We start from the raw sequence: 22,829 nt of genomic DNA, 5'->3' as shown, positions 1-22,829 counted from the left end.
CAAAAATAGTAATAATAAACATTCATGAAAATACAAGTGTTATACAACGGTTAAAAGATTAACTTCTTGTTAATCAGGCCGCTTTGTCAGATTTCAAAAAGGCTTTATGGCGAAAGCATACCATGCGATTATCTGAGAACAGCACCATGCATACAAAAGCATACAAACATTTTCCAACCAATCAAAGGCATCACGAAAGTCAGAAATAGTGATAAAATAAATCACTTACCTTTGAAGATCTTTCTCTGTTGGCAATCCGAAGTGTCCCAGCTATACAATAAATTGTCATTTTGTTCGATAAAGTCCCTCTTTATATCCCAAAAACTCAGTTTTGTTGGCACGTTTTGTTCAGTAATCCACTGGCTCAAAGGCAGTCAAAACATGCAGACGAATACATCCTTATAGTACCGGTAAACTTCGTCGAAACGTGTCAAATGATGTTTACAATTAATCCTCAGGTTGTCAATTATCTAAATAATTTATAAAATCTAAACCGGACAATGGCGTATTCGATAGAAAGGAAAAAGAACGAAGAGCACGCACGCAAACCAGTACTGCATGATTTCATAGACCACTTACCAAAAGGTCTTATTCTTTGTCATTTTTGAAACCATGTCTAAAGACTGTTGACATCTAGTGGAAGCCATAGGAACTGCAATCTGGGCCGTAAACCCTTATAGAGTCAATAGGCTTTCAATGGAAAAATAAAAAAAATCCCATTTCCTGGATGGATTTTAATCGGGTTTTCGCCTGCCATATCAGTTCTGTTATACTCAAAGACAATGTTTTAACAGTTTTAGAACTGTTTTCAGAGTGCTTTCCAATCAATGCTTCCAATTATATGCATATCCTAGCTTCTGGGCCTGAGTAACAGGCAGTTTACTTTGGGCACATCAGTCATCCGAAATTCTGAATACTGCCCCCTAGCCCAAAAAGGTTAACTACTCAAACACGAAAAACCTGCCTTTTGGTAGTGCTTTGGCGGTGTGTCAACGCTGTGGTGAGGACGACACTGACTGTGCACCAACCCCGTCTGCCATGGCTTCGCAGATTGCCTTCGAACCATTACTACTTTGAGGAGAACGTGTGTCTTAGCATCCCGCAGTATTTGTGATTATACCCTGATGAAGATAGCTTGGCTGTCGAAACATTGGTAATTACATTTTTACATTTTGCATCTGAGCTCCTAGAGTGTGCGGCTCTCCTTTATTATCAAGTTTTCTACTCCGCTAGCCATCACCTCGCCTAAATAGGTGTGCGTTTCTTTTTCTTCTAGATTGTTCTGTTACCTAGTAAACAGCACCCTACCGACCAAAAAAAGCTCTAAAACAATGCCGAATTATAATTATTTTCCTGACACTGGTCATCGACTCATACAAGATTACTTTGAGTATAGCCAAAGGGATCATGATAATATCATTGTTTTGCAGTCCCTTTTTGACATGCCAGGAGGTAATTCTGACCTCTCGAAAGAACTGTTACATTTATCTAAGCGCCAGACGAGAAGACATCTACATATAGTCACTCTTAGTGATTATGTGCCTCAAGGCATTATTCCACAGGGACTCAGGTGGCAAAAATAACCATCATTGGGACAGCGCACAGATGATTTCTGGGAGCGCTGGTGTGCCATCTTGAACAAATGCTCTATTGATTTAATGACATTAATTGTTGACCAGTTGAAAAAGGATTTTATTGAAATGGATAACACGATTAAAGACAAACGCACAGCTCTACAAATAGCTGTTAATGATGATGGCATATTCAATGAACTGATGAAAACTAATCAAGTGCTCCAGGACAAGTTGTCTACAGAAATAAAGGAACTTAAAATCAAGAAATTCAACCAAGACAAAAAAGACAAGGAGACAAAGGAGGTCCTGCTCCTCCTCTCCATGGCAGACGCAGGAGGGATGCCGCTTACTTTGATCCACCCCTGTCTGACCAACACTCTACAACCAGCACCTCATCGGCTTCCAGTGGCAGTTTTTTATTCAACGAGAGACTGGGCCAATGGAAAGGCGTAGGTGGCTGCAGGCTCGCGCATGACAATCAGAGGCAGAGGGGACCGCTCACACGGTCCCAGAACCCACGGGACTGAGTGTATTTAATTTACCAAGCAAGATATTGATCCCTGCCCATGTCTCCTTGCTTAATAAAGGGTTATATTTTGTGCATACAACCCAGTGCAACGATTTTGATGTTAAGGTAGACATGTTTACGTTTTTTAGAAACATCCGTTTAAGGGAATACTTTAGCTCCCCTAATCCTGATATTTCTATTGAACCAGTAGGTTACTCACCTGCACATACTCCGACTCCTTTTAGAAGCAAGAGTTATTTTGTACCTCCAGCCAATCGCAATCATCGAGATATATTGCAGGCTTGTTGAAACAGATATTGCTCATCTCCTTAAGAACAAACAGGAGTCCAAATCTTTCCATAATTTACCTTAGGATGAAAAACAAGCTTTGCTTGATTTACAATCCGATACGTCAGTCATTACTCGCCCTGCTGATAAGGGTGGGTCGGTTGTACTCATGGATAGGACAGCTTTTGTAAATGAGTGTCATAGACAACACCTTTTACAAGAAACTCAGAAGTGACCCCACTTCCCAATTTCATAATACTATCTTTACTGTCCTAGACGGGTATTTAAGTTCTGGTCAGATAACTGAAAAAGAACAGAACGTTTTGGCTATTCAACACCCTAAAATTGCCACTTTCTATACTTTGCTGAAATTACACAAGAATGTTACAAAACCTCCAGGGTGCCCTATTGTAGCGGGCATTGATGCAGCCCCTCTATCGACTTTTGTTGACTTTTTAATTAGACCACTCGCAGAACAGCTCCCCTCCTTTGTAAAGGACACCAGCAGTATGATCTCTATCATTGAATCTCTTCATCCTCTCCCTGAGAATACTTTGTTAGTTACTTTTGATGTTGAGTCGTTATACACAAATATTCCACGCGAGGGCGGTATGGAAGCTATGGAACATTTTCTTCTGCAACATGACCCTAATGAACTACCTTCCAGTGCCTGCATTATAACATTGGCTGAAATAGTACTCCCACATAACTATTTCATGTTTCTAAAGGATTTCTTAATTCAGACGAAGGGTACTGCTATGGGATCCCCCATGGCTCCTCACTATGCTAATTTGTATGTGGGTTACATGGAGAAACATTCTATTTTTAATCCTCTCAAAAATGTTTTCTTGCCTAACATCATTATTTGGAAACGGAATATTAATGATATTTTTGTTCTATGGAGGGGTGATGCAAAACAGCTCCAGGCATTCCATGCTTTTCTTAACTCCTGTTCTGAACAATAGAGATTTACTATGCAATCTGATACACGTCAAATCAGTTTTCTTGATCTTCTGATCTTGTGTGAAAACAATATTCTATACACTGATCTTTACAGGAAACCTACTGATCGTAACAGTTTGTTGAGGGCTGACAGTTGTCACCCACTTCCCTTGAAAAATAGTTTTCCTTACAGCCAATTCTGTCGAATAAAAAGAATTTGCAAAAAACAATCAGATTTAGACAGAAATATGGCTGAGACGCAAAGAAAATTCAAGGAGAGGGGGTACAAAAATGATCAGATTAAAATTGCCATTGAGAAAATTCAAAACAAAACGAGACATGATCTTTTTCAAGGTCAGTCTCACAAAAAGACGGATTCTTGCGTTCTAACTACCCTCTATTCAAAGTGTTCTGAACAAATTAAGGGAATCGTTCACAAACATTGGCACATTCTAAGATCCGATGACAGTCTCGGTAATGTGTTTTCGGACCTTCCCTTGCTCGTATTCTCGCGGGGCAGAAATCTCAGAGACAAATTGGTACACTCTGATTTACCACCCCAAGATATCCCTGCACAATGTCTATTTGCGCCCCTACTGGATGGAAATTACGTGTAATTAAGTGTAATGGTTGTGCTCAATGCAATGACACTTGTAGATCCTTCAAACACCCACAAACAGGGAAATTGATCCCTAATCAAAGGTGTTATTACGTGCTCTAATAATGCGTTTTTGAAGGATGGAGTTCCTTTGGCTGATCCTAATACTCTGCACCCTGGTCAAAACCAACCCAGCCGATGTAATCACGAGCGGACCCCTGACGAGAATCGTTCTCCGTGATGATCCAGAACTCCTTATAACCAACTGCAGAGTACACACGCAGGGGGTGTATATCCGCCTAGATGCAGAGAACGTCTACCGCCAACACATTCCACCAGCGGCACATTTGAGTTGGGCCGGGGCTGACTGGACCACCCAGGCAGTTAAGTACGCTCAGCTAGACACTGCTCATATGTTGGCCCAACTCCAAAAGTTCAGTCACCCAGTCAGAATTATCAGAGGACAGGCGAGAAAAACGATTCGTCGGGGTGCTACTCTTGATAGGTGCAGCCGTACGGTCCCTATTTGCTCTAGGTACCACTGCTGTCAATGCAGTCAGTCTAGCCACAGTCAAGAGAAATGTTAGGGAGATTACTGAAGAGATGCCATTAATCCAGCAACAGAAGAAAAGCACAGGCACTCAGGTTGCAGCATGTGGGAAAGTCTCTCCGGGATACTATTCTGCTGGTAAACACACGCTACTCTCTTGAACAAAACCCTCCTGTCTGTAGGAAAGCTAGTAGAGGTCATGAACCATGACTATTCCCATGTTCAATTGGTTCCATTGTTATTGGATAATTGTCTCTGTGAAGTTAGCTCTTCTATGGACCTCTTGGCTATGAATAGTATCTCCTCATATCTAGTGCCCCTTTCAGTGGTGCACGACATACCACAACCACAATAAGGCCATTACAGTCACATTTGGCCTATAGTCTGGGTTCGGCAATCCCAATACACATTGATGTTGATTGTAATGAAGTGAGATTTTTACTGTCGCTGCCGGTTGTTGAACTGGAGAATATCTGTAGATTGAAAATGGTTCTAAATGTAGGATTTTGGCGCGACAGTACCCATGTAAAAATTGCCACACCCCCAGTCATAGCTTATCAGGAACACAATCCGGATTTCTATCTCACCCATAACCTGTTAATGTGTACTCTAACCAAAGACGTCCACTAGCTCTGTCCTAGCAAACCATTCGTCAGGGATAACACTGAGCGTCTTTGTGGTCTCAAGCCTATCACCAGCGAAGAACGCTGTAGAGCCAAATTAACAGCAAGGGATGGTGTCACCATCACACAAGTTGAGGTGGTAGGGAATCGATGGCTGGTAAACACCCCGTTCACGTCCGCCACTATGACTTACAAACGCCATGACTCAACCACCCAACTGAACCTCCCCAACCAGACTGTTTTTGTTAAGGTCCCACAGGGGGCGATTATCCACATAGACGACCTAGCTTTATACCAACTTCCTGACGACAGGATAGACACAGATAATGAAATGCCTGATGCTTTCGCTAATCGTTCCCTTGAATTACCAATAACCATTCAAAACCAAATTCAGTACGAGGGACCGATGAGTGTAGATCTTAGCGTACTGGATGAGGCACTTTTATGGATGAGGCACCCAACTGAATATAAACCAAAATACTGGTCGGTCACCCGCTCTTGGACGGTGCCGGACAGTATCCTGATGGTGACCATGATCCTTGGTCTTTTTTGTCATTAGTGTGTGCACCTACTATGTACACAGGCACACACGTGCAATGGAAGGCCTAATGAGGTCTTATACTAAGTGGGACGGAAGCGATCACGATTTTCGGAAAGTTGGCAATAGATCCTGAAACCCCATCAGGGGGTCCAGCCACAGCAGCCCCAGCCTCCTGTCCCGAATTCACTAGGTCAGCACCGTAGGTCCCCAATATAAACTTTGTCAGTCAGGGTGCCATTTTTCCAAGTGCCTTTATTAACCCACCTTCGAGTAGGATCGTCTAAGACATGACGTTAGAGACAATAGCATGATAGAGTCATTTATTATATAGAACATAGTCCAAATTAGATGATAAAGGTGTGGTAGCTATCTTTTGTTTGTTTTTAATTTTTGTTTCATTTTCTTTGACACTTTCTTTGACACTTTGACACTTTGACAAGTGATAGAGCCATAAACAAGTTCCCCATACAACCACCAGTTAGTGCCACAACGCCGCTCATTTGGGGAAGAAATGTAATGATATATTGCCAGAGTGTTGTGCGTTATTAACGTCTACCCAAGTCACTGCCTAGACCCACTAGCCAGGACAACCGGACGACGGGACGGAACACAGAAACCACAGCCGGTCCTCCCCTGTCAATTCTGGTGGTGGTCTGCAGCTTGCAGAAATCCTATGGAATGTGTTGGAAGAAAGTGGGGAGTCGGTGAGAGTCACAAGAAGTGGTCTTATTTTTTTGTGTGTCTGAGGAGCCGAAGAAGCATGTTTTAAGACTCAAAAATATATCGGAGTGGAATGTTTCCCGCATGAATATTCGCAACAGGGCAGCTATCAAGGGGGTTATTTCTGGGGAGGCAAAAGAAATAAAGACAGAACTGAAGACATCGATGGAGTGGTTGGTATATGTCGATTGGCCTGTATGGTGGACAGAGAAAAGATGTTCACTTCACCCATGCAACTGTTCTTTGAAGAGTCTCTCTCTTCTCATATAAAGTTAGGATTCATGAGGTGCCCTGTAAGAGCTGTTGTGCACAAGCCCCTTCAGTGTCACTGTGGGGACGATGTCATCAATGCACTTTTTGATCAAGCCAGTGACTGATGTGAAGTACTCCTCAATGCCATCGGAAGAATCCCAGAACATATTCCAGTCTGTGCTAGCAAAACAGTCCTGTAGCTTAGCATCGTTCTTTAAAAGTAATTTAAATAAGCATTCCCCTTTCAAAAAATGTGGAACTAAGAACAGATATAGCCCTGACTCCCTTCGACCAGCACAAAAACATCCTGTGGCGGACTGCACTAGCATCGAATAGTCCCCGCGACATGCAACTTTTCAGGGAAGTCAGGAACCAATACACGCAGTCAGTCAGGAAAGCTAAGACTAATTTTTTCAAACAGAAATTTGCATCCTGTAGCTCCAAAAAGTTTTGGAACACTGTAAAGTCCATGGAGAATAAGAGCACCTCCTCCCAGCTGTCCACAGCACTTAGGCTAGGTAACACTGTCACCACCGATAAATCCACGATAAGCATTTATCTGTGACTGGCCATGCCTTCCTCTTGGCTACCCCAACCCCGGCCAACAGCTCCGCTCCCCCCCACAGCTACTTGCCCAAGTCTCCCCAGCTTCTCCTTCACCCAAATCCAGATAGCAGATGTTCTGAAAGAGCTGGACCCGTACAAATCAGCTGTGCTAGACAATCCGGACCCTCTCTTTCTAAAATTGTCCGCCGCCATTGTTGCAACCCCTATTACCAGTCTGTTCAACCTCTCTATCGTATCTTCAAAATCCACAAAGATTGGAAAGCTGCCACGGTCATCCCCCTCTTCAAAGCGGGTGACACTCTAGACCCAAACTGTTATAGACCTATATCCGTTCTACCCTGCCTTTCTAACGTCTTCGAAAGCCAAGTTAATAAACAGATCACTGACCATTTCGATTCCCACTGTACCTTCTCCGCTGTGCAATCCGGTTTCCGAGCTGGTCATGGGTGCACCTCAGCCACGCTCAAGGTACTAAACAATATCATAACCGCCATCGATAAAAGACAGTACTGTGCAGCTGTCTTCATCGACCTGGCCAAGGCTTTCGACTCTGTCAATCACCGTATTCTTATCGGCAGACTCAACAGCCTTAGTTTCTCAAATGACTGCCTCGCCTGGTTCACCAACTACTTCTCAGATAGAGCTCAGTGTGTCAAATCGGAGTGCCTGTTGTCCGGACCTCTGACAGTCTCTATGGGGGTACAACAGGGTTCAATTCTCGGGCCGACTCTTTTCTCTGTATACATTAACGATGTCGCTCTTGCTGCAGGTGATTCCCTGATCAACCTCTACGCAGACGACACCATTCTGTATACATCTGGCCCTTCTTTGGACACTGTGTTAACTAACCTCCAAACAAGCTTCAATGCCATACAACACTCCTTCTGTGGCCTCCAACTGCTCTTAAACGCTAGTAAAACCAAATGCATGCTTTTCAACCATTCGCTGCCCACACCCGCCCGCCCGACTAGCATCACTACTCTGGACGGTTCTGGATAACTAAAAATACTTAGGTGTCTGGCTAGACCGTAAACTTTCCTTCCAGACTCATATTAAACATCTCCAATCTTAAATTAAATCTAGAATCGGCTTCCTATTTCGCAACAAAGCCTCCTTCACTCACGCCGCTAAACTTACCCTAGAAAAACTGACTATCCTACTGATCCTCGACTGCGGCGATAGCTTCCAATACTCTACTCAGCAAACTGGATGCAGTCTATCATAGTGCCATCCGTTTTGTCACCAAAGCCCCTTACACCACCCACCACTGCAACCTGTATGCTCTAGTTGGCTGGCCTTCGCTACATATTCGTCGCCAGACCCACTGGCTCCAGGTCATCTATAAGTCTATGCTAGGTAAAGCTCCGCCTTATCTCAGCTCACTGGTCACGATAACAACACCCACCCGTAGCAAGTGCTCCAGCAGGTATACAGTGGGGCAAAAAAGTATTTAGTCAGCCACCAATTGTGCAAGTTCTCCCACTTAAAAAGATGAGAGAGGCCTGTAATTTTCATCATAGGTACACACCTGCTTTTTCTTTCTTTTTACTATTTTCTACATTGTAGAATAATAGTAAAGACATCAAAAATATGAAATAACACATAAGGAATCAAGTAGTAACTAAAAAGGTGTTAAGCAAGTCAACATTTATTTTTGATTTTAGATTCTTCGAAGTAGTCACCCTTTACCTTGATGACGGCTTTGCACACTTGGTATTATCTCAAACATCTTCACCTGGAAAACTTTTCCTACAGTCTCAAGGAATTCCCACATAATTCCCACATAAGTGGGAAGCCTGGTGCAGGTCTACAATTTTGTTTCTGGTGTCCTTTGACAGCTCTTTGGCCATAGTGGAGTTTGGAGTGTGACTGTTTGAGGTTGTGGACAGGTGTCTTTTACACTGATAACAAGTTCAAACAGGTGCCATTAATACAGGTAACGAGTGGAGGACAGAGGAGCCTCTTAAAGAAGAAGTTACAGGTCTGTGAGAGCCAGAAATCTTGCTTGTTTGTAGGTGACCAAATACTTATTTTCCACCATAATTTGCAAATAAATTCATTAAAAATCCTACAATGTGATTTTCTGGATTTTTTTTTTCTCATTTTGTCTGTCATAGTTGAAGTGTACCTATGATGAAAATTACAGGCCTCTCATCTTTTTAAGTGGGAAAACTTGCACAATTGGTGGCTGACTAAATATTTTTTTGCCCCACTGTATCTCACTGGTCATTCCCAAAGCCAACACCTCCTTTGGCCGGCTTATTTGTGTGAATGTAATGAATTATTCTACTGTTGGAAGCGATCATTTCCAGATTTGGTGTACCATAAACTTTGATGTTACTATTCCAGATAGGGTACCATTCAGAAGATGGGGCTTTCATGAAGCAGACTGGGAAAAGTTTGGAGATCATTGCTTAAAGTTTATTGGACCATTGTCTTTAGAGAGGCCGGTTGATGTATGTGCTCCCTCTGTGACTTCTGATGTTGAGTGCTGTGAATCAATATGTACCAATAAGTGAAGTGGGTGAGAAAAGGAAGGTGGTTCCTTGGTGGACTGAAGAGTGCACTGCGGCTATTCAAGACGTGTTGCGTAGGAATATGACTCCTGAGAATCTAGTTGATTTCCAGAGGAAGACAGCTTTTACGTAGGGTCATTAAGTCTGTCAAGAGAAATGCATTTAGACAGTTCTGCTCTATAATTGGCAGGGGTACTGAGCTGTCAGATGTATGGTCTATATTGAATAAGATGACTGGAAGAAGCAAGTGATCTCGAATTCCAGTTTTGGTTGTGGATCAAAAAATGTCTGTAACTGATAAAGAAAAGGCTGACTTGTTGGGGAACACATTTGCTAGGGTACATAGTGGGGTTGCTTTGGATGAAGTATATAAGCAACGCAGGTGTGAGATTTTAAATGATCATGTTAATGTTAATGTTAATGTTAACAGAGATACTGTTGACTCTTCTTTAGATGCTGTCTTTACCATACATGTGATGGGTTTAAGGCTGTGGTTTGGAGTGAGGGGTTATACCTTCTGGTTGGAAACATGCCTGGTAAGGACCTTTCATGTGCTGATAGTTATAGACCAATATCACTGACCTCTAACTTGTGTAAACTGATGGAAAAGATGATAGTCCTATTTCCAGGAACATAGAGGTTTATTGAGTCAATATCAAAGTGGATTCCGTAAAGTAGATCTACTTTGGATGCATTAGTAAAGGTGAACAATGAAGTTGAAAAAACTGGTAATGAATTTTTATTTTATTTTATTTATTTTTATTTCACCTTTATTTAACCAGGTAGGCAAGTTGAGAACAAGTTCTCATTTACAATTGCGACCTGGCCAAGATAAAGCAAAGCAGTTCAACACATACAACAACACAGAGTTACACATGGAGTAAAACAAACATACAGTCAATAATGCAGTAGAAACAAGTCTATATACAATGTGAGCAAATGAGGTGAGATAAGGGAGGTAAAGGCAACAACAACAAAAAAGGCCATGGTGGCAGAGTAAATACAATATAGCAAGTAAAACACTGGAATGGTAGATTTGCAGTGGAAGAATGTGCAAAGTAGAAATAAAAATAAAAGAAGTAATGGCTGTCTTTTTTCTTCTTTTTTTTACATTGAAAAGGCTTATGACACTATGTGGAGAGAAGGCATACTGATTAAGATGGAAAGACTTGGTATTGGTGGGAGATTATATAACTGGGTGCCTTGATGCCTATGGAGTTGTCAATGAGCGACTGTTGTTCAATGAGCGATTTAAATGGAAAGATCATGTCATAAACAAAGTGTAAGAAGGTGGTGAATCTTATGCGCTCGGTCTCTGGTTATGGGGGTTCTGACAAACAATTGTTGATGGATATTTATAGAGCTCTGATCAGGACGACAAGTGATTACAGGTGTATAGTTTATAGTATAGCGCCGAAGATTTGACTTCAGGAGTTGGACAGAATCCAGTATATAGCTTTAAGGATCTGTATTGGTGCATTTAAATCAACACCTGTATGTGCCTTACTAGTGGAAGCAGGTGAGATACCTTTGGATATATGGCGTACACAATTGTCATTAGCTTATTGGGTTAAGTGAGGTTGAGCATCCCACTGCTACTGTTTTAGATGATTGTTGGGAATATACTAGTAGACAAGGTAGTGGTTTTGGTTGGAAAGCTTGCTCATGAGTGGTTTGAGGGAGTTGGAGGTTGGCCCTTCTGTGGTGATAGGGGATGTTCCTCCATGGTTACTCCCAGATCCTGTTGTTGATCTAACCGTGGTAGAGAAAAGGAAAGATTGGTCAGAAGTCAGTGATACAAGGAAACTGGTTGACAATTACATTGGCAGAAGTTCTTGTGCTTTTTTACCACTTTTCACAGATGGATCCAAAGACCCAGATAGTGGGCAGGTGTTTCCTGAATTTGATGTGCAGATACGTAGAAGACTAACAGATTAACTTTCAGTGTACTCATTTGAACTGTAGCCAATAATAGTTGCCCTCCAGTGGGTGTAGAACGTAGTATGCTCAGATTCTGTCTGTGTTGAATAGTTTATCATCAGGTAAATCTAATAGGTTTTGTAGATATTAATATTATTATGGAGAATTGAGAGAATGGGTGTATTAGTGAGATTCACTGGGTCCCAGCACATTCGGGTTTGGAAGGGAATAAAATGGAAGACCAATTAGCCAGTAGAGCTTTGAAACAAGATATAATTGGTATTAATTTCCCACTGGGTAGAGGTGAGGCCAAATGTAAAATCAGAGCCATTTTGACAGATGTGTGGCAGAAGAGATGGAACTCTGAGCCCAAGGGCTGTCATTTATATGCTGAGTTAGAAAGGGGGATTAGAAAGGGGGATTTAGACATGTTGTAAACCGTGATTGACCACACACTAAAGCACAGTAGGTGGCAGCATGCACCTTTAATGTTGGGTTGCGGACCGCCATTCTGTAATAGAAGAGGAAGAAGCTCAACTCAGAGTTGAGGCTCGCGCAGGCTATACTCTATAATACCATTTTGTATCTCATGTTATTTAACAGTCTGCAATCAAGTTTGTTTAGGTAAATATACACTGCTAGCTAGCTAGTAAACACTGTCAAAGATGCGACCGTTTTTTCTGTTGGGGTTTCTGTTGTCGAACGTCACTGCGACGGCGGCGATTGAGCCTATCAGTACCAGCATAGCGGTTGGTATGGCTGCGGCTCTCACCGGCTTCCTCGCAACCTACCAGAACGTGTTTTACTATTTTCACGAATGTTGTAGACCAGAGTGGATCTCCTTTAACAGAACAGGTACGTTGAACATTTAGTACCGGCGTGTTAACATTTATTTTGGGGGGCCTTTCCAATTAATGGCGTTGCAACTAGGTTTTTTGAACATACCCTCATTTGTAGTAAGTAAAGGTATTATGGTCCTAACTTGGCTACTTGCATTTCTTTGGCTCACTCAGAACACCTCTGTCCCTTAACATTGTAGGCTTTCTGAATATAATTTGCAGTTTTAACTTTAAAATTCTGAAATGCTGAATGACATCCATGTGGAAAACCATGGGAACGTAGCCGATGTTGAATGCGATCCCTTTTGTGGCTGTGGTAACGAGTGACAACCAGCAAAGTCAAAATGGGCTATATTGTAAAAATGTATGAACATAAAACGTAGGGTTGTGTTTAATATCCGATTGTAAGAACATAAATTGTATAAATATGCGGGGTTTAGTCATTTATTATGCTGCGTTCATTTGCTAGTCGGAACTAGGAAACTCGGAAATGCCCGATTTGTTGTTTTGTTGAACACTGCTCGTGAAAACGAATAGCAGTTAGTAAATCGGAAATATCCGAGTTTCATAGTTGCGACTAGTATTCCTGGTGACGACCATTTTGTTTCTGATGTGTTGGTGTCGCATAATGATTACGTAGGAGGAAATGGCTGACTTGGACTCAACGTCTTTTCGTTCCTAAATTATAAACTTGGTCGCTAAACGTTTATTTGAAGTTAAAATGAAAGCAACATACAAAGCCTATTTCGTATATTATGTATTGATATCGAGTGTTTTTGTCAATGCGTTCGAACCAATCTCAACCACATTTGTGGTCGGTTTGGGAGTTGCAGCAGTGGGGCGGAAAATTTACAATTATGTATATGAAAGTTGCGATTCAAAATGGATTGCTTTTAATTCAACAGGTATGTGTACAGCTAAATATTAAATGGTTGGTGTGTTAACGCTGTTTACTTAGGCCATTTGATCATGTAGACACAGTAAGTCCTTTTGCGTTTTAATCTTGCAATTGCTTATCTATCTCCACCAGTATACCGTTGGCCTACTTTAGAAAACGAGGGTTGACTTAAGGGTCGTTACATATTGGGTGGATGAAGTGCGGGTGGCTTGAGAAAACGATACCTTAAATCCATGAATGTAGCAGTCTTGTGCTGTTTATATTTACAGGCTACATAGAAGTTTGTCATTTATTTGAGGCCATTTGGCGTTGGTGCATAAACAGCGTTAAGGCCTAATTGTACCCGCGCCAAATTGCCTACATCCTAATCGCCAAATGGGAACGGGCAAAAAAATGGATCAACGTAGCCAATAAGAACTAGTAGGCTAGGCAGTAATCAGATTATGCAATAGTCATGTAAACACCTTACTCTGCTTATCTTAATAGTCGTAAAATCGAAATAAACACCTAGTTTTCTGAGCAATCTTTAGAATTATAAGGACATCTAAACGCCTTAACTGGCGTTCCAAATGTGTTTGATCTGCGCATGTATCCGCACCGTTAGCACAAGCCTACCAGTTTGGCACGAGTGAAGTGAGTAATTGTATATATATGTTTTCCTTTATTTAACTAGGCAAGTCAGTTAAGAACTAATTCTTATTTACAATGACGGCCAATCCCGGACAACGCTGGGCCAATTGTGCGCCGCCCTTATGGGACTCCCGATCGCGGCAGGCTTGTGTAACAGCCTGGCCAGTTATCTATATGCCTTTTAGAAGTAGTTCACATCAGGGGCGCAGAAGTGAGGGGGACATAACCTGGCAGGGGGTCCTCCCTCATTTTTTGGGGGGCATCTAAAGGTAATTCTACTATGGCTGTCCCTGACCAAGAGTTGTATTTTTTCCCCCCGACCAATCGATTAATCAACATTTCTACAACTTTTTTCATGATCAACTATATTTTCTGAACTAGTCAGATGCTTTAAGCACGCCATTTGATTAAAAAAACACACACAAATGACTCAAAGGGAGCCGGAGATCAATGTGCCAGTTTCTTACCATTTCTACCAATTTGCGTGCCAGTTGTGATTTCTAATGCACATTTTTGTGGAACAGTTGCATGTATAATAGTCTTTGTCTGAATCATTGTCTGTGGTTAATCTACATTCGATCTAATAAAAATTATACAAATCTAAAAGTTACTTTTATTGCCATTTGCCAACTATGTAATAATAACCTACATAAAGCCAACAACATTTCAGCCTTGCAGGTAGAAAATAAAAATAAATATCATATAAATTACATTGGCTAGGCATGGCCTGTCTGCAAGGATCTTGAGACATTGAATCAACTATCAACTGGGTCGCTCCAAAACTCCTGCTAGCAAATTTGAGACATTGTATAAAATATTCTGGGCCCTCAGTTTCCAGTGCTAGTGATCTCGGGACAGACACAGCTGTAGGCTTCTTGTGCAAGGGATAAGAAGTAATCAGGTGTTTTATAACGATTCCACCGGATCAGAGCATTACATTTTTTGTTTTGGTTATCGAAAGGGAGAGAGCTGGAAATATTGTAAAAATTCTTTGAGGGCCTATTGTCATTCAAAATTGATATTCAAACTTCTTTGTTTACTTGCTGTTTTAAGGTGAAGAAAAATTACTTTGAGAAGCTCCACAGCTCATTAGTGGGGTTAAGACAATCTGAGATACTATCAGATATCCCCAAATGGGCACGTTACAAACAAATGGGCGCGTTACAAACAGACGGACCCGTTACAAAAGACGATTAATAAATTGACAAAATTGATTTCTGATTTTTCTGTATTTATCATGTACCCCAATTTCAGATGTCCATGTAAACAGGATCATTAGGGAAATCCTTCTTGCAAATCATGTAAACTTTTCAATCAAACTATTATATTAATCTAACTATCCACAATAATCACATTATTGTATGTATGTGTATGTACAATTGTCTGAGTTTAATTCAATAAGAGAAAAGTTGTTAAATAACAAGGGAGGGTCTGAAAAGTAGTGTTTGCTAAAGATTTGAATTGGTAAAAGAGGATGATAGATTGCTATTTTATGTGTTATGATTGTGAGGCACTATACACATTTGACAGTCACAAGACAGGGACTTCAAATAGGCCTATGCACGTCAAGGGAACTGTAGTCTAGGCTACTGTTCAGATGGGTAGAATGGAAACTGAAATATGGACACTTAAATGTGTAACCTCTCACATAGCCTTAAAAGTAACTCCTGCAGAATTTAAGCATTTATTGCAGTAAAATGATACACCAAATGTAGGCACAATTTTGACTCGGGAACAGGAGTGGAAAAATATGATTTCTTTCATTCAGCATCTTGAGAGAATGCGTTAGCACCTTCACAGACGGTATCTATATTTATCAGCATCAGAAAGCTAAAAGTATTTCAACCACATAAAAGATGCATCCAAGCCAAACTGAAATCTTATCAGAAACATATTGGGTCATTTTCACAGCTTTCTATTTCCTTATAACCGGTCAAACTGAAATTTTAAACATAGTCTTCCACGTTTAATTTTTTTGTTATTGCATTTTCTTCCCGATCCCTAAACATATTTGCTCCAAGAAAGAAGCAGAGATGACCGAGAACTTTACTGCTGTCAACTAAATTAATGCATTAATTCTGTCGATTTATGACCTCACTGGTGAGCAAGGGTTTGTTTAGTCTTTCAGTGCAACATATAATGACAGAAGAGAAGAAGCTGCAAGTATCTAATTATAGGCCCAGAGGTTGACTAACAAATCACCTACCAAAATGTTGGAAATCATAAGCAGAAACAGCCTATCTAAATCAGGCAAAAAAATATCCTTCAACCCCTGACAAAAACCGTTCCACCATCTGACTAGCCTATTTTCTATATTAGCAGGTTAGGGTCAAGTGCGGGCCTCAGATTTTCAATTTCACATATAGTCGGGTGGTGGTGGAAGGGTAATTTGCAATTGCGGGTGGGTGCGAGTGGACAAGCAGCTGCCCCTTGCACCACTAGCCTACTTAGCAGTTGTGTCCTAAATGCGTAACTAATCACGTTAAGATAACCACCTATGATTAGTATAGAAATAATGGTGGTGTATTCGTAGCACATCCCATTCATTGACACTTGATAATCAACTCCTGCCCTGTCATCAGGTTTGGAAGTGGCCCTAGATCGGAAGCTGTTTGGTCAACATGTTGCCTCCAGAGTCATCCAGAAAGCTGTAACGGGATTCATGAACAATAAAAATCCTAAAAAGCCCCTGGTGCTCTCTCTACATGGCTGGACTGGCACAGGGAAGAACTTTGTCAGCCAGTTGATAGCTGAAAACCTCTACAAGGAGGGCATGGCCAGCAGTTTCATCCATCAGTTTGTTTCTACAGCTCACTTCCCTCATCTGAGTCAGATTGAGAACTATAAGGTAAAGCAAGTATTTTGTTATATTGAAATGTAATCCCCAGTAACCGTGGCAGGGAAATTCTCAATGGAGAATTAGGCTGTAAAAAAATAAAAAAACACTCTTATGCATATTCTATATCAGTGGTATTCAAATCTTACCCTACGAGGTCTGGAATACTACTGTTTTTCTGTTCTACCTGATAATGAATTGCACCCACCTGGTGTCCCAGGTCTAAATCGGTGCCTGGTTAGATGGGAAGAATGAAGGAGGGTTCTTAGATGGGAAGAATGAAGGAGGGTTCTATATGATACAGGATGTACAGTATTCAAAAGTTTGGCTACCTACTCATTCAAGGGTTTACTTTATTTTTTACTATTTTCTACGTTGTAAAATAATAGTGAAGACATAACTATGAAATAACACATGGAATCATGTAGTAACCAAGAAAGTGTTAAGAAAATCCAAATATATTTTAGGTTCTTCAAAGTAGCCACCATTTTCATTTGACAGCTTTGCACACTTGGCATTCTCTCAACCAGCTTCACCTGAAATGATTTTCCAATAGTCTTGAAGGAGTTCCCACACATCCTGAGCACTTGTTAGCTGTTTTTTCTTCACTCTGCGGTCCAACTCATCCCAAACCATCTCATTTGGGTTGAGGTCGGATTATTGTGGAGGCCAGGTCATCTAATGCATAATTTCATCACTCTCCTTGGTCAAATAGCCCTCACTGACAGTGTCACCAGAAAAGCACCACCACACCACCACCTCCATGCTTCACGGTGGGATACGCACATGCGGAGATCATCCGTTCACCTACTGTGTCTCACAAAGACACGGCGGTTGGACTCAGCAGAGCAAAGGACAGATTTCCACCGGCCTAATGTCTATTGCTCGTGTTTCTTGGACCAAGCAAGTCTCTTCTTATTGTTGGTGTTCTTTAGTAGTGGTTTCTTTGCAGCAAATCGACCATGAAGGCCTGATTCACGCAGTCTCCTCTGAACATTTATTTGGGCTGCAATTTCTGAGGCTGTTAACTATAATGAAATTATCCTCTGCAGCAGAGGTAACTCTGGGTTTTCCTGTCCTGTGGCAGTCTTAATGAAAGCCAGTTTCATCATAGCGCTTGATGGTTTTTGCAACCGCACTTGAAGAAACTTTCAAAGTTCTTGACGTTTTCCGGATTTACTGACCTTCATGTCTTAAAGTAATGATGGACTGTTTCTCTTTTCTTATTTCACCTGTTCTTGCCATAATATGGACTTAGCCCAATTTGGTAAAATACCATCTTCTGTATGCCACCCCTACCATGTCACAACACAACTGATTGGATCAAACATATTAAGAAGGAAAGACATTTACTTGTAACAAGGCACACCTGTTAATTGAAATGCATTCCAGGTGACTGCTGGGGCGGCAGGGTAGCCTAGTGGTTAGAGCTAGTAACCGAAAGGTTGCAAGTTCAAATCCCCGAGCTGACAAGGTACAAATCTGTTGTTCTGCCCCTGAACAAGGCAGTTAACCCACTGTTCCTAGGCCGTCATTGAAAATAAGAATTTGTTCTTAACTGACTTGCCTAGTTAAATAAAGGTAAAATAAAAATAAATTAAAAAAGGCTGGTTGTGAGAATTCCAAGAGTGTGCAAAGCTGTCATCAAGGCTACTTTGAAGATTCTCAAATATATTTAGACACTTTTTTTGGTTACTGCATGATTCCATATGTGTTCATTCATAGTTTTGATATCTTCACTAGTATTCTACAATGTAGGAAATAGTAAAAATAAAGAAGAGCCTTGAATGAGTAGGTGTGAACAAACTTTTGACTGGTACTGCATATCTGCGTTTAAAAAAATATATATCTTACAGCATATCCGCAAAATATATCTTCACTGCTGTAGATAAGTCTGTGTTTTTACTGCTGTGACCATCCCTCAGTCCCAGCTGCAGCAGTGGGTCAAAGGCAACGTCACCAACTGCCCACGTTCCATGTTCATCTTTGACGAGATGGACAAGATGCACCCTGGCCTGATCGACTGTATAAAGCCCTACTTGGATTACTACGAAAATCTGGACGGGGTCTCCTACCGGCAAGCCATCTTCATCTTCCTCAGGTAGGGCAGACAGAATAGCAGTGTGTGATTTTTAAGAATTCATGTAGTGTTTTTGGATACTTTTGTATTTTTTTAAACTGGATTTACAGTCCAAATATATTAGACATCCATGATCCTATCTTTCACTCAACTTAACGACTCGTTGTAGCAACCATGCTTTTACTTACCTAAGCGTCAGCTGTGAATCAGATACGGCTCCCAAAACTAAAGTTCAGTTACTTCAGCTTTTTCTATTTAGCAAATAAAATCACCACACATGAACCTAATGCATTTATAAACTACCCCATGTCTGGACCAGTGAGGAAGAAAAAGATCGTTGGACCCAGCTTAAAGTGGCAATATGCAACTTTTATGGGCGACCTGACCAAATTCACATAGAAATGTGAGTTATAGACCTATAATTCTACTTGAAAGCATGTCTAAGAAGCGGTAGATCTGTTAAGTGATTACTTTCTATGCTTCCAATTCACAAGTTTTGTTTTTGTTTCTTACTTTCAGTTTTGTACACCAGCTTCGAACAGCTGAAACGACAATATTATTAGTTGTAGAAAATATATTTCACAGTGGTTTAGATGGTACAATGATTGTGACAATATAAGCTAGTATAGTGTAAACCAACTGAAATTAGGCAAACTATTAGTTTTAGCAACCAGGAAATGGTAACTTTAATATCTACTAGTTTGTTTTGCTCATCTCCATAGCAACGCTGGAGGAGAGCACATCACGCAGGTGGCCCTGGACTTCTGGAAAGAAGGTCGAGACCGAGAGGAGATACAATTGCAACACTTAGAACCAGCTCTCTCCCTGTCCGTGTTCAACAACAAGAAGAGTAAGCCACCTCTTTGCTGTCCTTCTTTAGGGCTGAAGCCTAACTTATGCACTTTGGTAACTCTATTCATACTGTTCTTTTACATTGAAAGCAGAGACACAGAGCTACAAAATTGTATATCATACACTGCATTTGAGGAACAATGGGAAAGTAACTATGCTTTGAAATTTGATAAACTTGTAACCTCACTTTTGAGAAAATGGCCTTGGAATGTTTTGGTACATACTGGAGAGTTCTTTGTCTACAACCATTCAGCATTGTTCACACCCTCTTAAGCTTTAGCTTCACCAATCTCTTTAAGGTTTGATCTGAGCATTCAGTCCTAACAGTGGTCAAACATCCAAGCTAACTGGCTAACAGTTGTGGCAGTGACATTTTATTAAAATGGGCACTTGCATAGTGGAGTATTTTGTTTGGACATGTAGCTAGCTAGCTAAACAATTAACTATAATCCCAACTCATGACGTTACTACCCTGAATGAATCTGCAGGCAGCTAACCAACCAGGTTCAATGTTAGCTATCTAACATTGGGCAATAACTAACCAAGCAAATGGCTCTGAAATACAAAATAATGAGATCATACATGTTAGCTAGCGAGCCAGCCAGCTAGCTAACAGTACACTTTAACTTGAAATGAAAACGACTTTGTCAAAATTAGAAACGTGCAATGTCTGAATATGTAGCTAGCTGGTCTATCTTACCTTTATACATCATGGTTGGACACTTCTCCCTGTCACGGATGCCATGGTTGCCCTTAGTTCGAAGATGTAATCCGGAGACCGGTGTTTTCTGCATCTCCTTAGCTATCATAATCTAATGATTTCAAAACTCTGTCCTCCAGAGTGGAGAGCAACACAATCATGGCTAGCGGGAAGGTTGCTGCTTTTTCTGTGGCTAAACCAACTAGGCTCGTAATTTAACAATTGTATTCATATTTACAGATGGCATAACATTTTTATTAAGGCACATGAAAGTTCACATGTTCCAGAAGGCATTTCTGCCAAAAAATAAATAAATAAATATATTACTTTCAAATGGCTCTCATGTGAAGTAGTGACCCGCGACATACGCCTAGTTTCCTGAAACAGATCACATGTTTCTCTAAGGTCAGGATTTTCTACTTTGTTACTACAGCTGGGGTTTGAAGACTGGGGATGTTATTGGTGACTTTTCCTACCTTCAATACAAAGATGACCTGTGATGTCTATATTCTGTCCATCTGCCTTTCTTGCCCCTGCCCATTTTGACTTTCCTTGCCCCCTAGGCACTTGTGTACATCTGAGAGGATTGGGTAAGCAATTGGTGGTAGCTTCTTCTTGCCCATCTTATGACTGTGTCCCCCCCTCCCTCCCTTTCCCTGTGTAGGTGGGTTGTGGCACACCAGTCTCATAGACAAGAACCTAGTTGACTTCTTTGTCCCCTTCCTGCCTCTGGAGTACAGACACGTGCTGCTGTGTGGCATGGCAGAGATGTCCGCCAAGGGCCTGAAGCCTGACCAGGACGTGGTTGACCAGATGGCCAGAGACTTGGTCTATTTCCCCAAGAGTGAGAAGATCTTCTCCGGCAAGGGCTGCAAGACCATCGGTGGCAAGCTAGATTACTACACGTAGTGCGTGTTTGAGATCGCCTACGTTGCTGCCGGCGGCTGCGGACTGACTGATCTAATCATAATGAGTAGTAATTAGGATGGTTTGTAGGTCTGATCAGTTTGTTTGCAGTTGTTGACCGCAATGTAGACGATCTCAGAGGGAACAGCTACTTCGTCTGTCTACCATCTACTCTACTGTGTGCACTTTCTTAATGAGAACATCTCCGCCAGTCGGAGTGAGGAAGTCAGTGACTGAACTCAGAGGATGAGGTCTCCCAACTTCAACACAACCATGTGGAGGACATAATTGGTCTCTTTCTGATGTCATTTCTCCCTGAAGATGGACTACTGAGATAGAGGAGGGCAAATTTTAAAAGGAGAGAGAAAAAACACTGAGGGGAAACGCAATTTTTAACCAATCAAGGTGCTTGATCCTGACATATTCTGTGAATGAATATCTCCAAATAATGATTTCCTTTTTCATGGAATTCTGCTGCACATGAACTATGGCAAGTGAAAATGAGTTGTGTATTAGAAACAAATGTGGTTTTAAAGTTACAATCTCTAAATCCATTTTTTCAGCCAAATGGCAGCCCTGACACATGGTTTGTTTTCAATCTGAGGGGTGCTGGGGCCGGACAAATGTCACCACTCTCCAAACGACAGATGGATTCAAGGACTCGCAGTCTGAGATCAATGTGATGATTATATTCTTCAAGAAACAATGGGTACATATTGTTACTCAAAATAAGAATTGGACGGCTGTAACTATTTCCGCTTGCCCCTTTAATCGTCATTGAAAATGTAGCAACTAAAATATTGTGTATTTGTGGTTCACTGGATACCCATTAATTGTTTATTTTATTTCTGTTGTTAGTACCCAGTTTACCAATACCTAAACATAGAACAATCTGCCTTAAAACTTGCAGAAATTTTGCCTACTCATTCACCAGAAGCATTGTGTACATTTCAAAATCTGCTGTAAGTTTATCTTTGTGGGTATACAAGTATTTCGTTCAGTTCACCAATTTTATGACACATTTTTCAAGGTTGATCCAGATTTGTCCTAAATCATTTAATTGAGTAGTCCAACATTCCATCTTGAATAAATGTCTGCAATGAAGTAAATCCAATTGTAATTTGTTTTAATTTAACTTAACCACAATGAAACAATTGTAGATTATGTATAACTGTATACCATGCCTTAGTTGGCATACTGTTTGTTCCCTGTCTAAACAATGCACAAAATAATTACAGGAAAGAATGTTCACAATTTTTCATTAAAATGTTTTTACATGGGAAAAATAGGTTTCGTTTGAGTAAATTAAATATCAAACTGTTTTGAAGGTAATGTAAGAACTACTACGTTTAAGTCAGGACATCAAAGGAGGCATATTTGTACATTTTACACTCAAAGCATTCTAGCTTGCTCATTTAAGCCTTTTTGGGTGTTATATTCATGCGAGACCATAATTTAGCTGTGATTTTAGTCAATAGACAGGTTGTAG

At 40.9% G+C, this 22,829-nt stretch overlaps 1 protein-coding gene across 3 annotated transcripts; it reads left to right on the top strand.

The window, feature by feature from the left end:
• The first annotated feature begins 11,879 nt into the window (after positions 1 to 11,879).
• LOC110509584 (torsin-1A) lies at positions 11,880 to 22,626 on the top strand. 3 transcript variants are annotated; one of them, XR_005040395.1, is made up of 5 exons: positions 11,880 to 12,454; positions 16,549 to 16,814; positions 18,728 to 18,903; positions 19,583 to 19,732; positions 21,099 to 21,291. XR_005040395.1 is itself a non-coding variant. In XM_021590559.2 (5 exons), exons 1-5 carry the CDS (start codon positions 12,265 to 12,267, stop codon positions 21,341 to 21,343), a joined length of 1,005 nt encoding a protein of 334 aa, XP_021446234.2. In that variant the 5' UTR covers positions 12,074 to 12,264; the 3' UTR covers positions 21,344 to 22,626. The 3 variants fall into 3 exon arrangements, 2 of the variants coding, with proteins under 2 accessions (XP_021446234.2, XP_021446235.1); XM_021590559.2 differs by having other exon boundaries at positions 12,074 to 12,454; positions 19,605 to 19,732; positions 21,099 to 22,626; XM_021590560.2 differs by lacking the exon at positions 11,880 to 12,454 and adding an exon at positions 13,044 to 13,343 and having other exon boundaries at positions 19,605 to 19,732; positions 21,099 to 22,626.
• The last annotated feature ends 203 nt before the right edge of the window (positions 22,627 to 22,829 follow it).

This window comes from Oncorhynchus mykiss, chromosome Y (assembly GCF_013265735.2).
Source record: "Oncorhynchus mykiss isolate Arlee chromosome Y, USDA_OmykA_1.1, whole genome shotgun sequence".
Lineage (NCBI taxonomy): Eukaryota > Metazoa > Chordata > Actinopteri > Salmoniformes > Salmonidae > Oncorhynchus > Oncorhynchus mykiss.
Note: the sequence above shows the minus strand (reverse complement) of the source record. Positions and strands in the feature narration are given on the sequence as shown.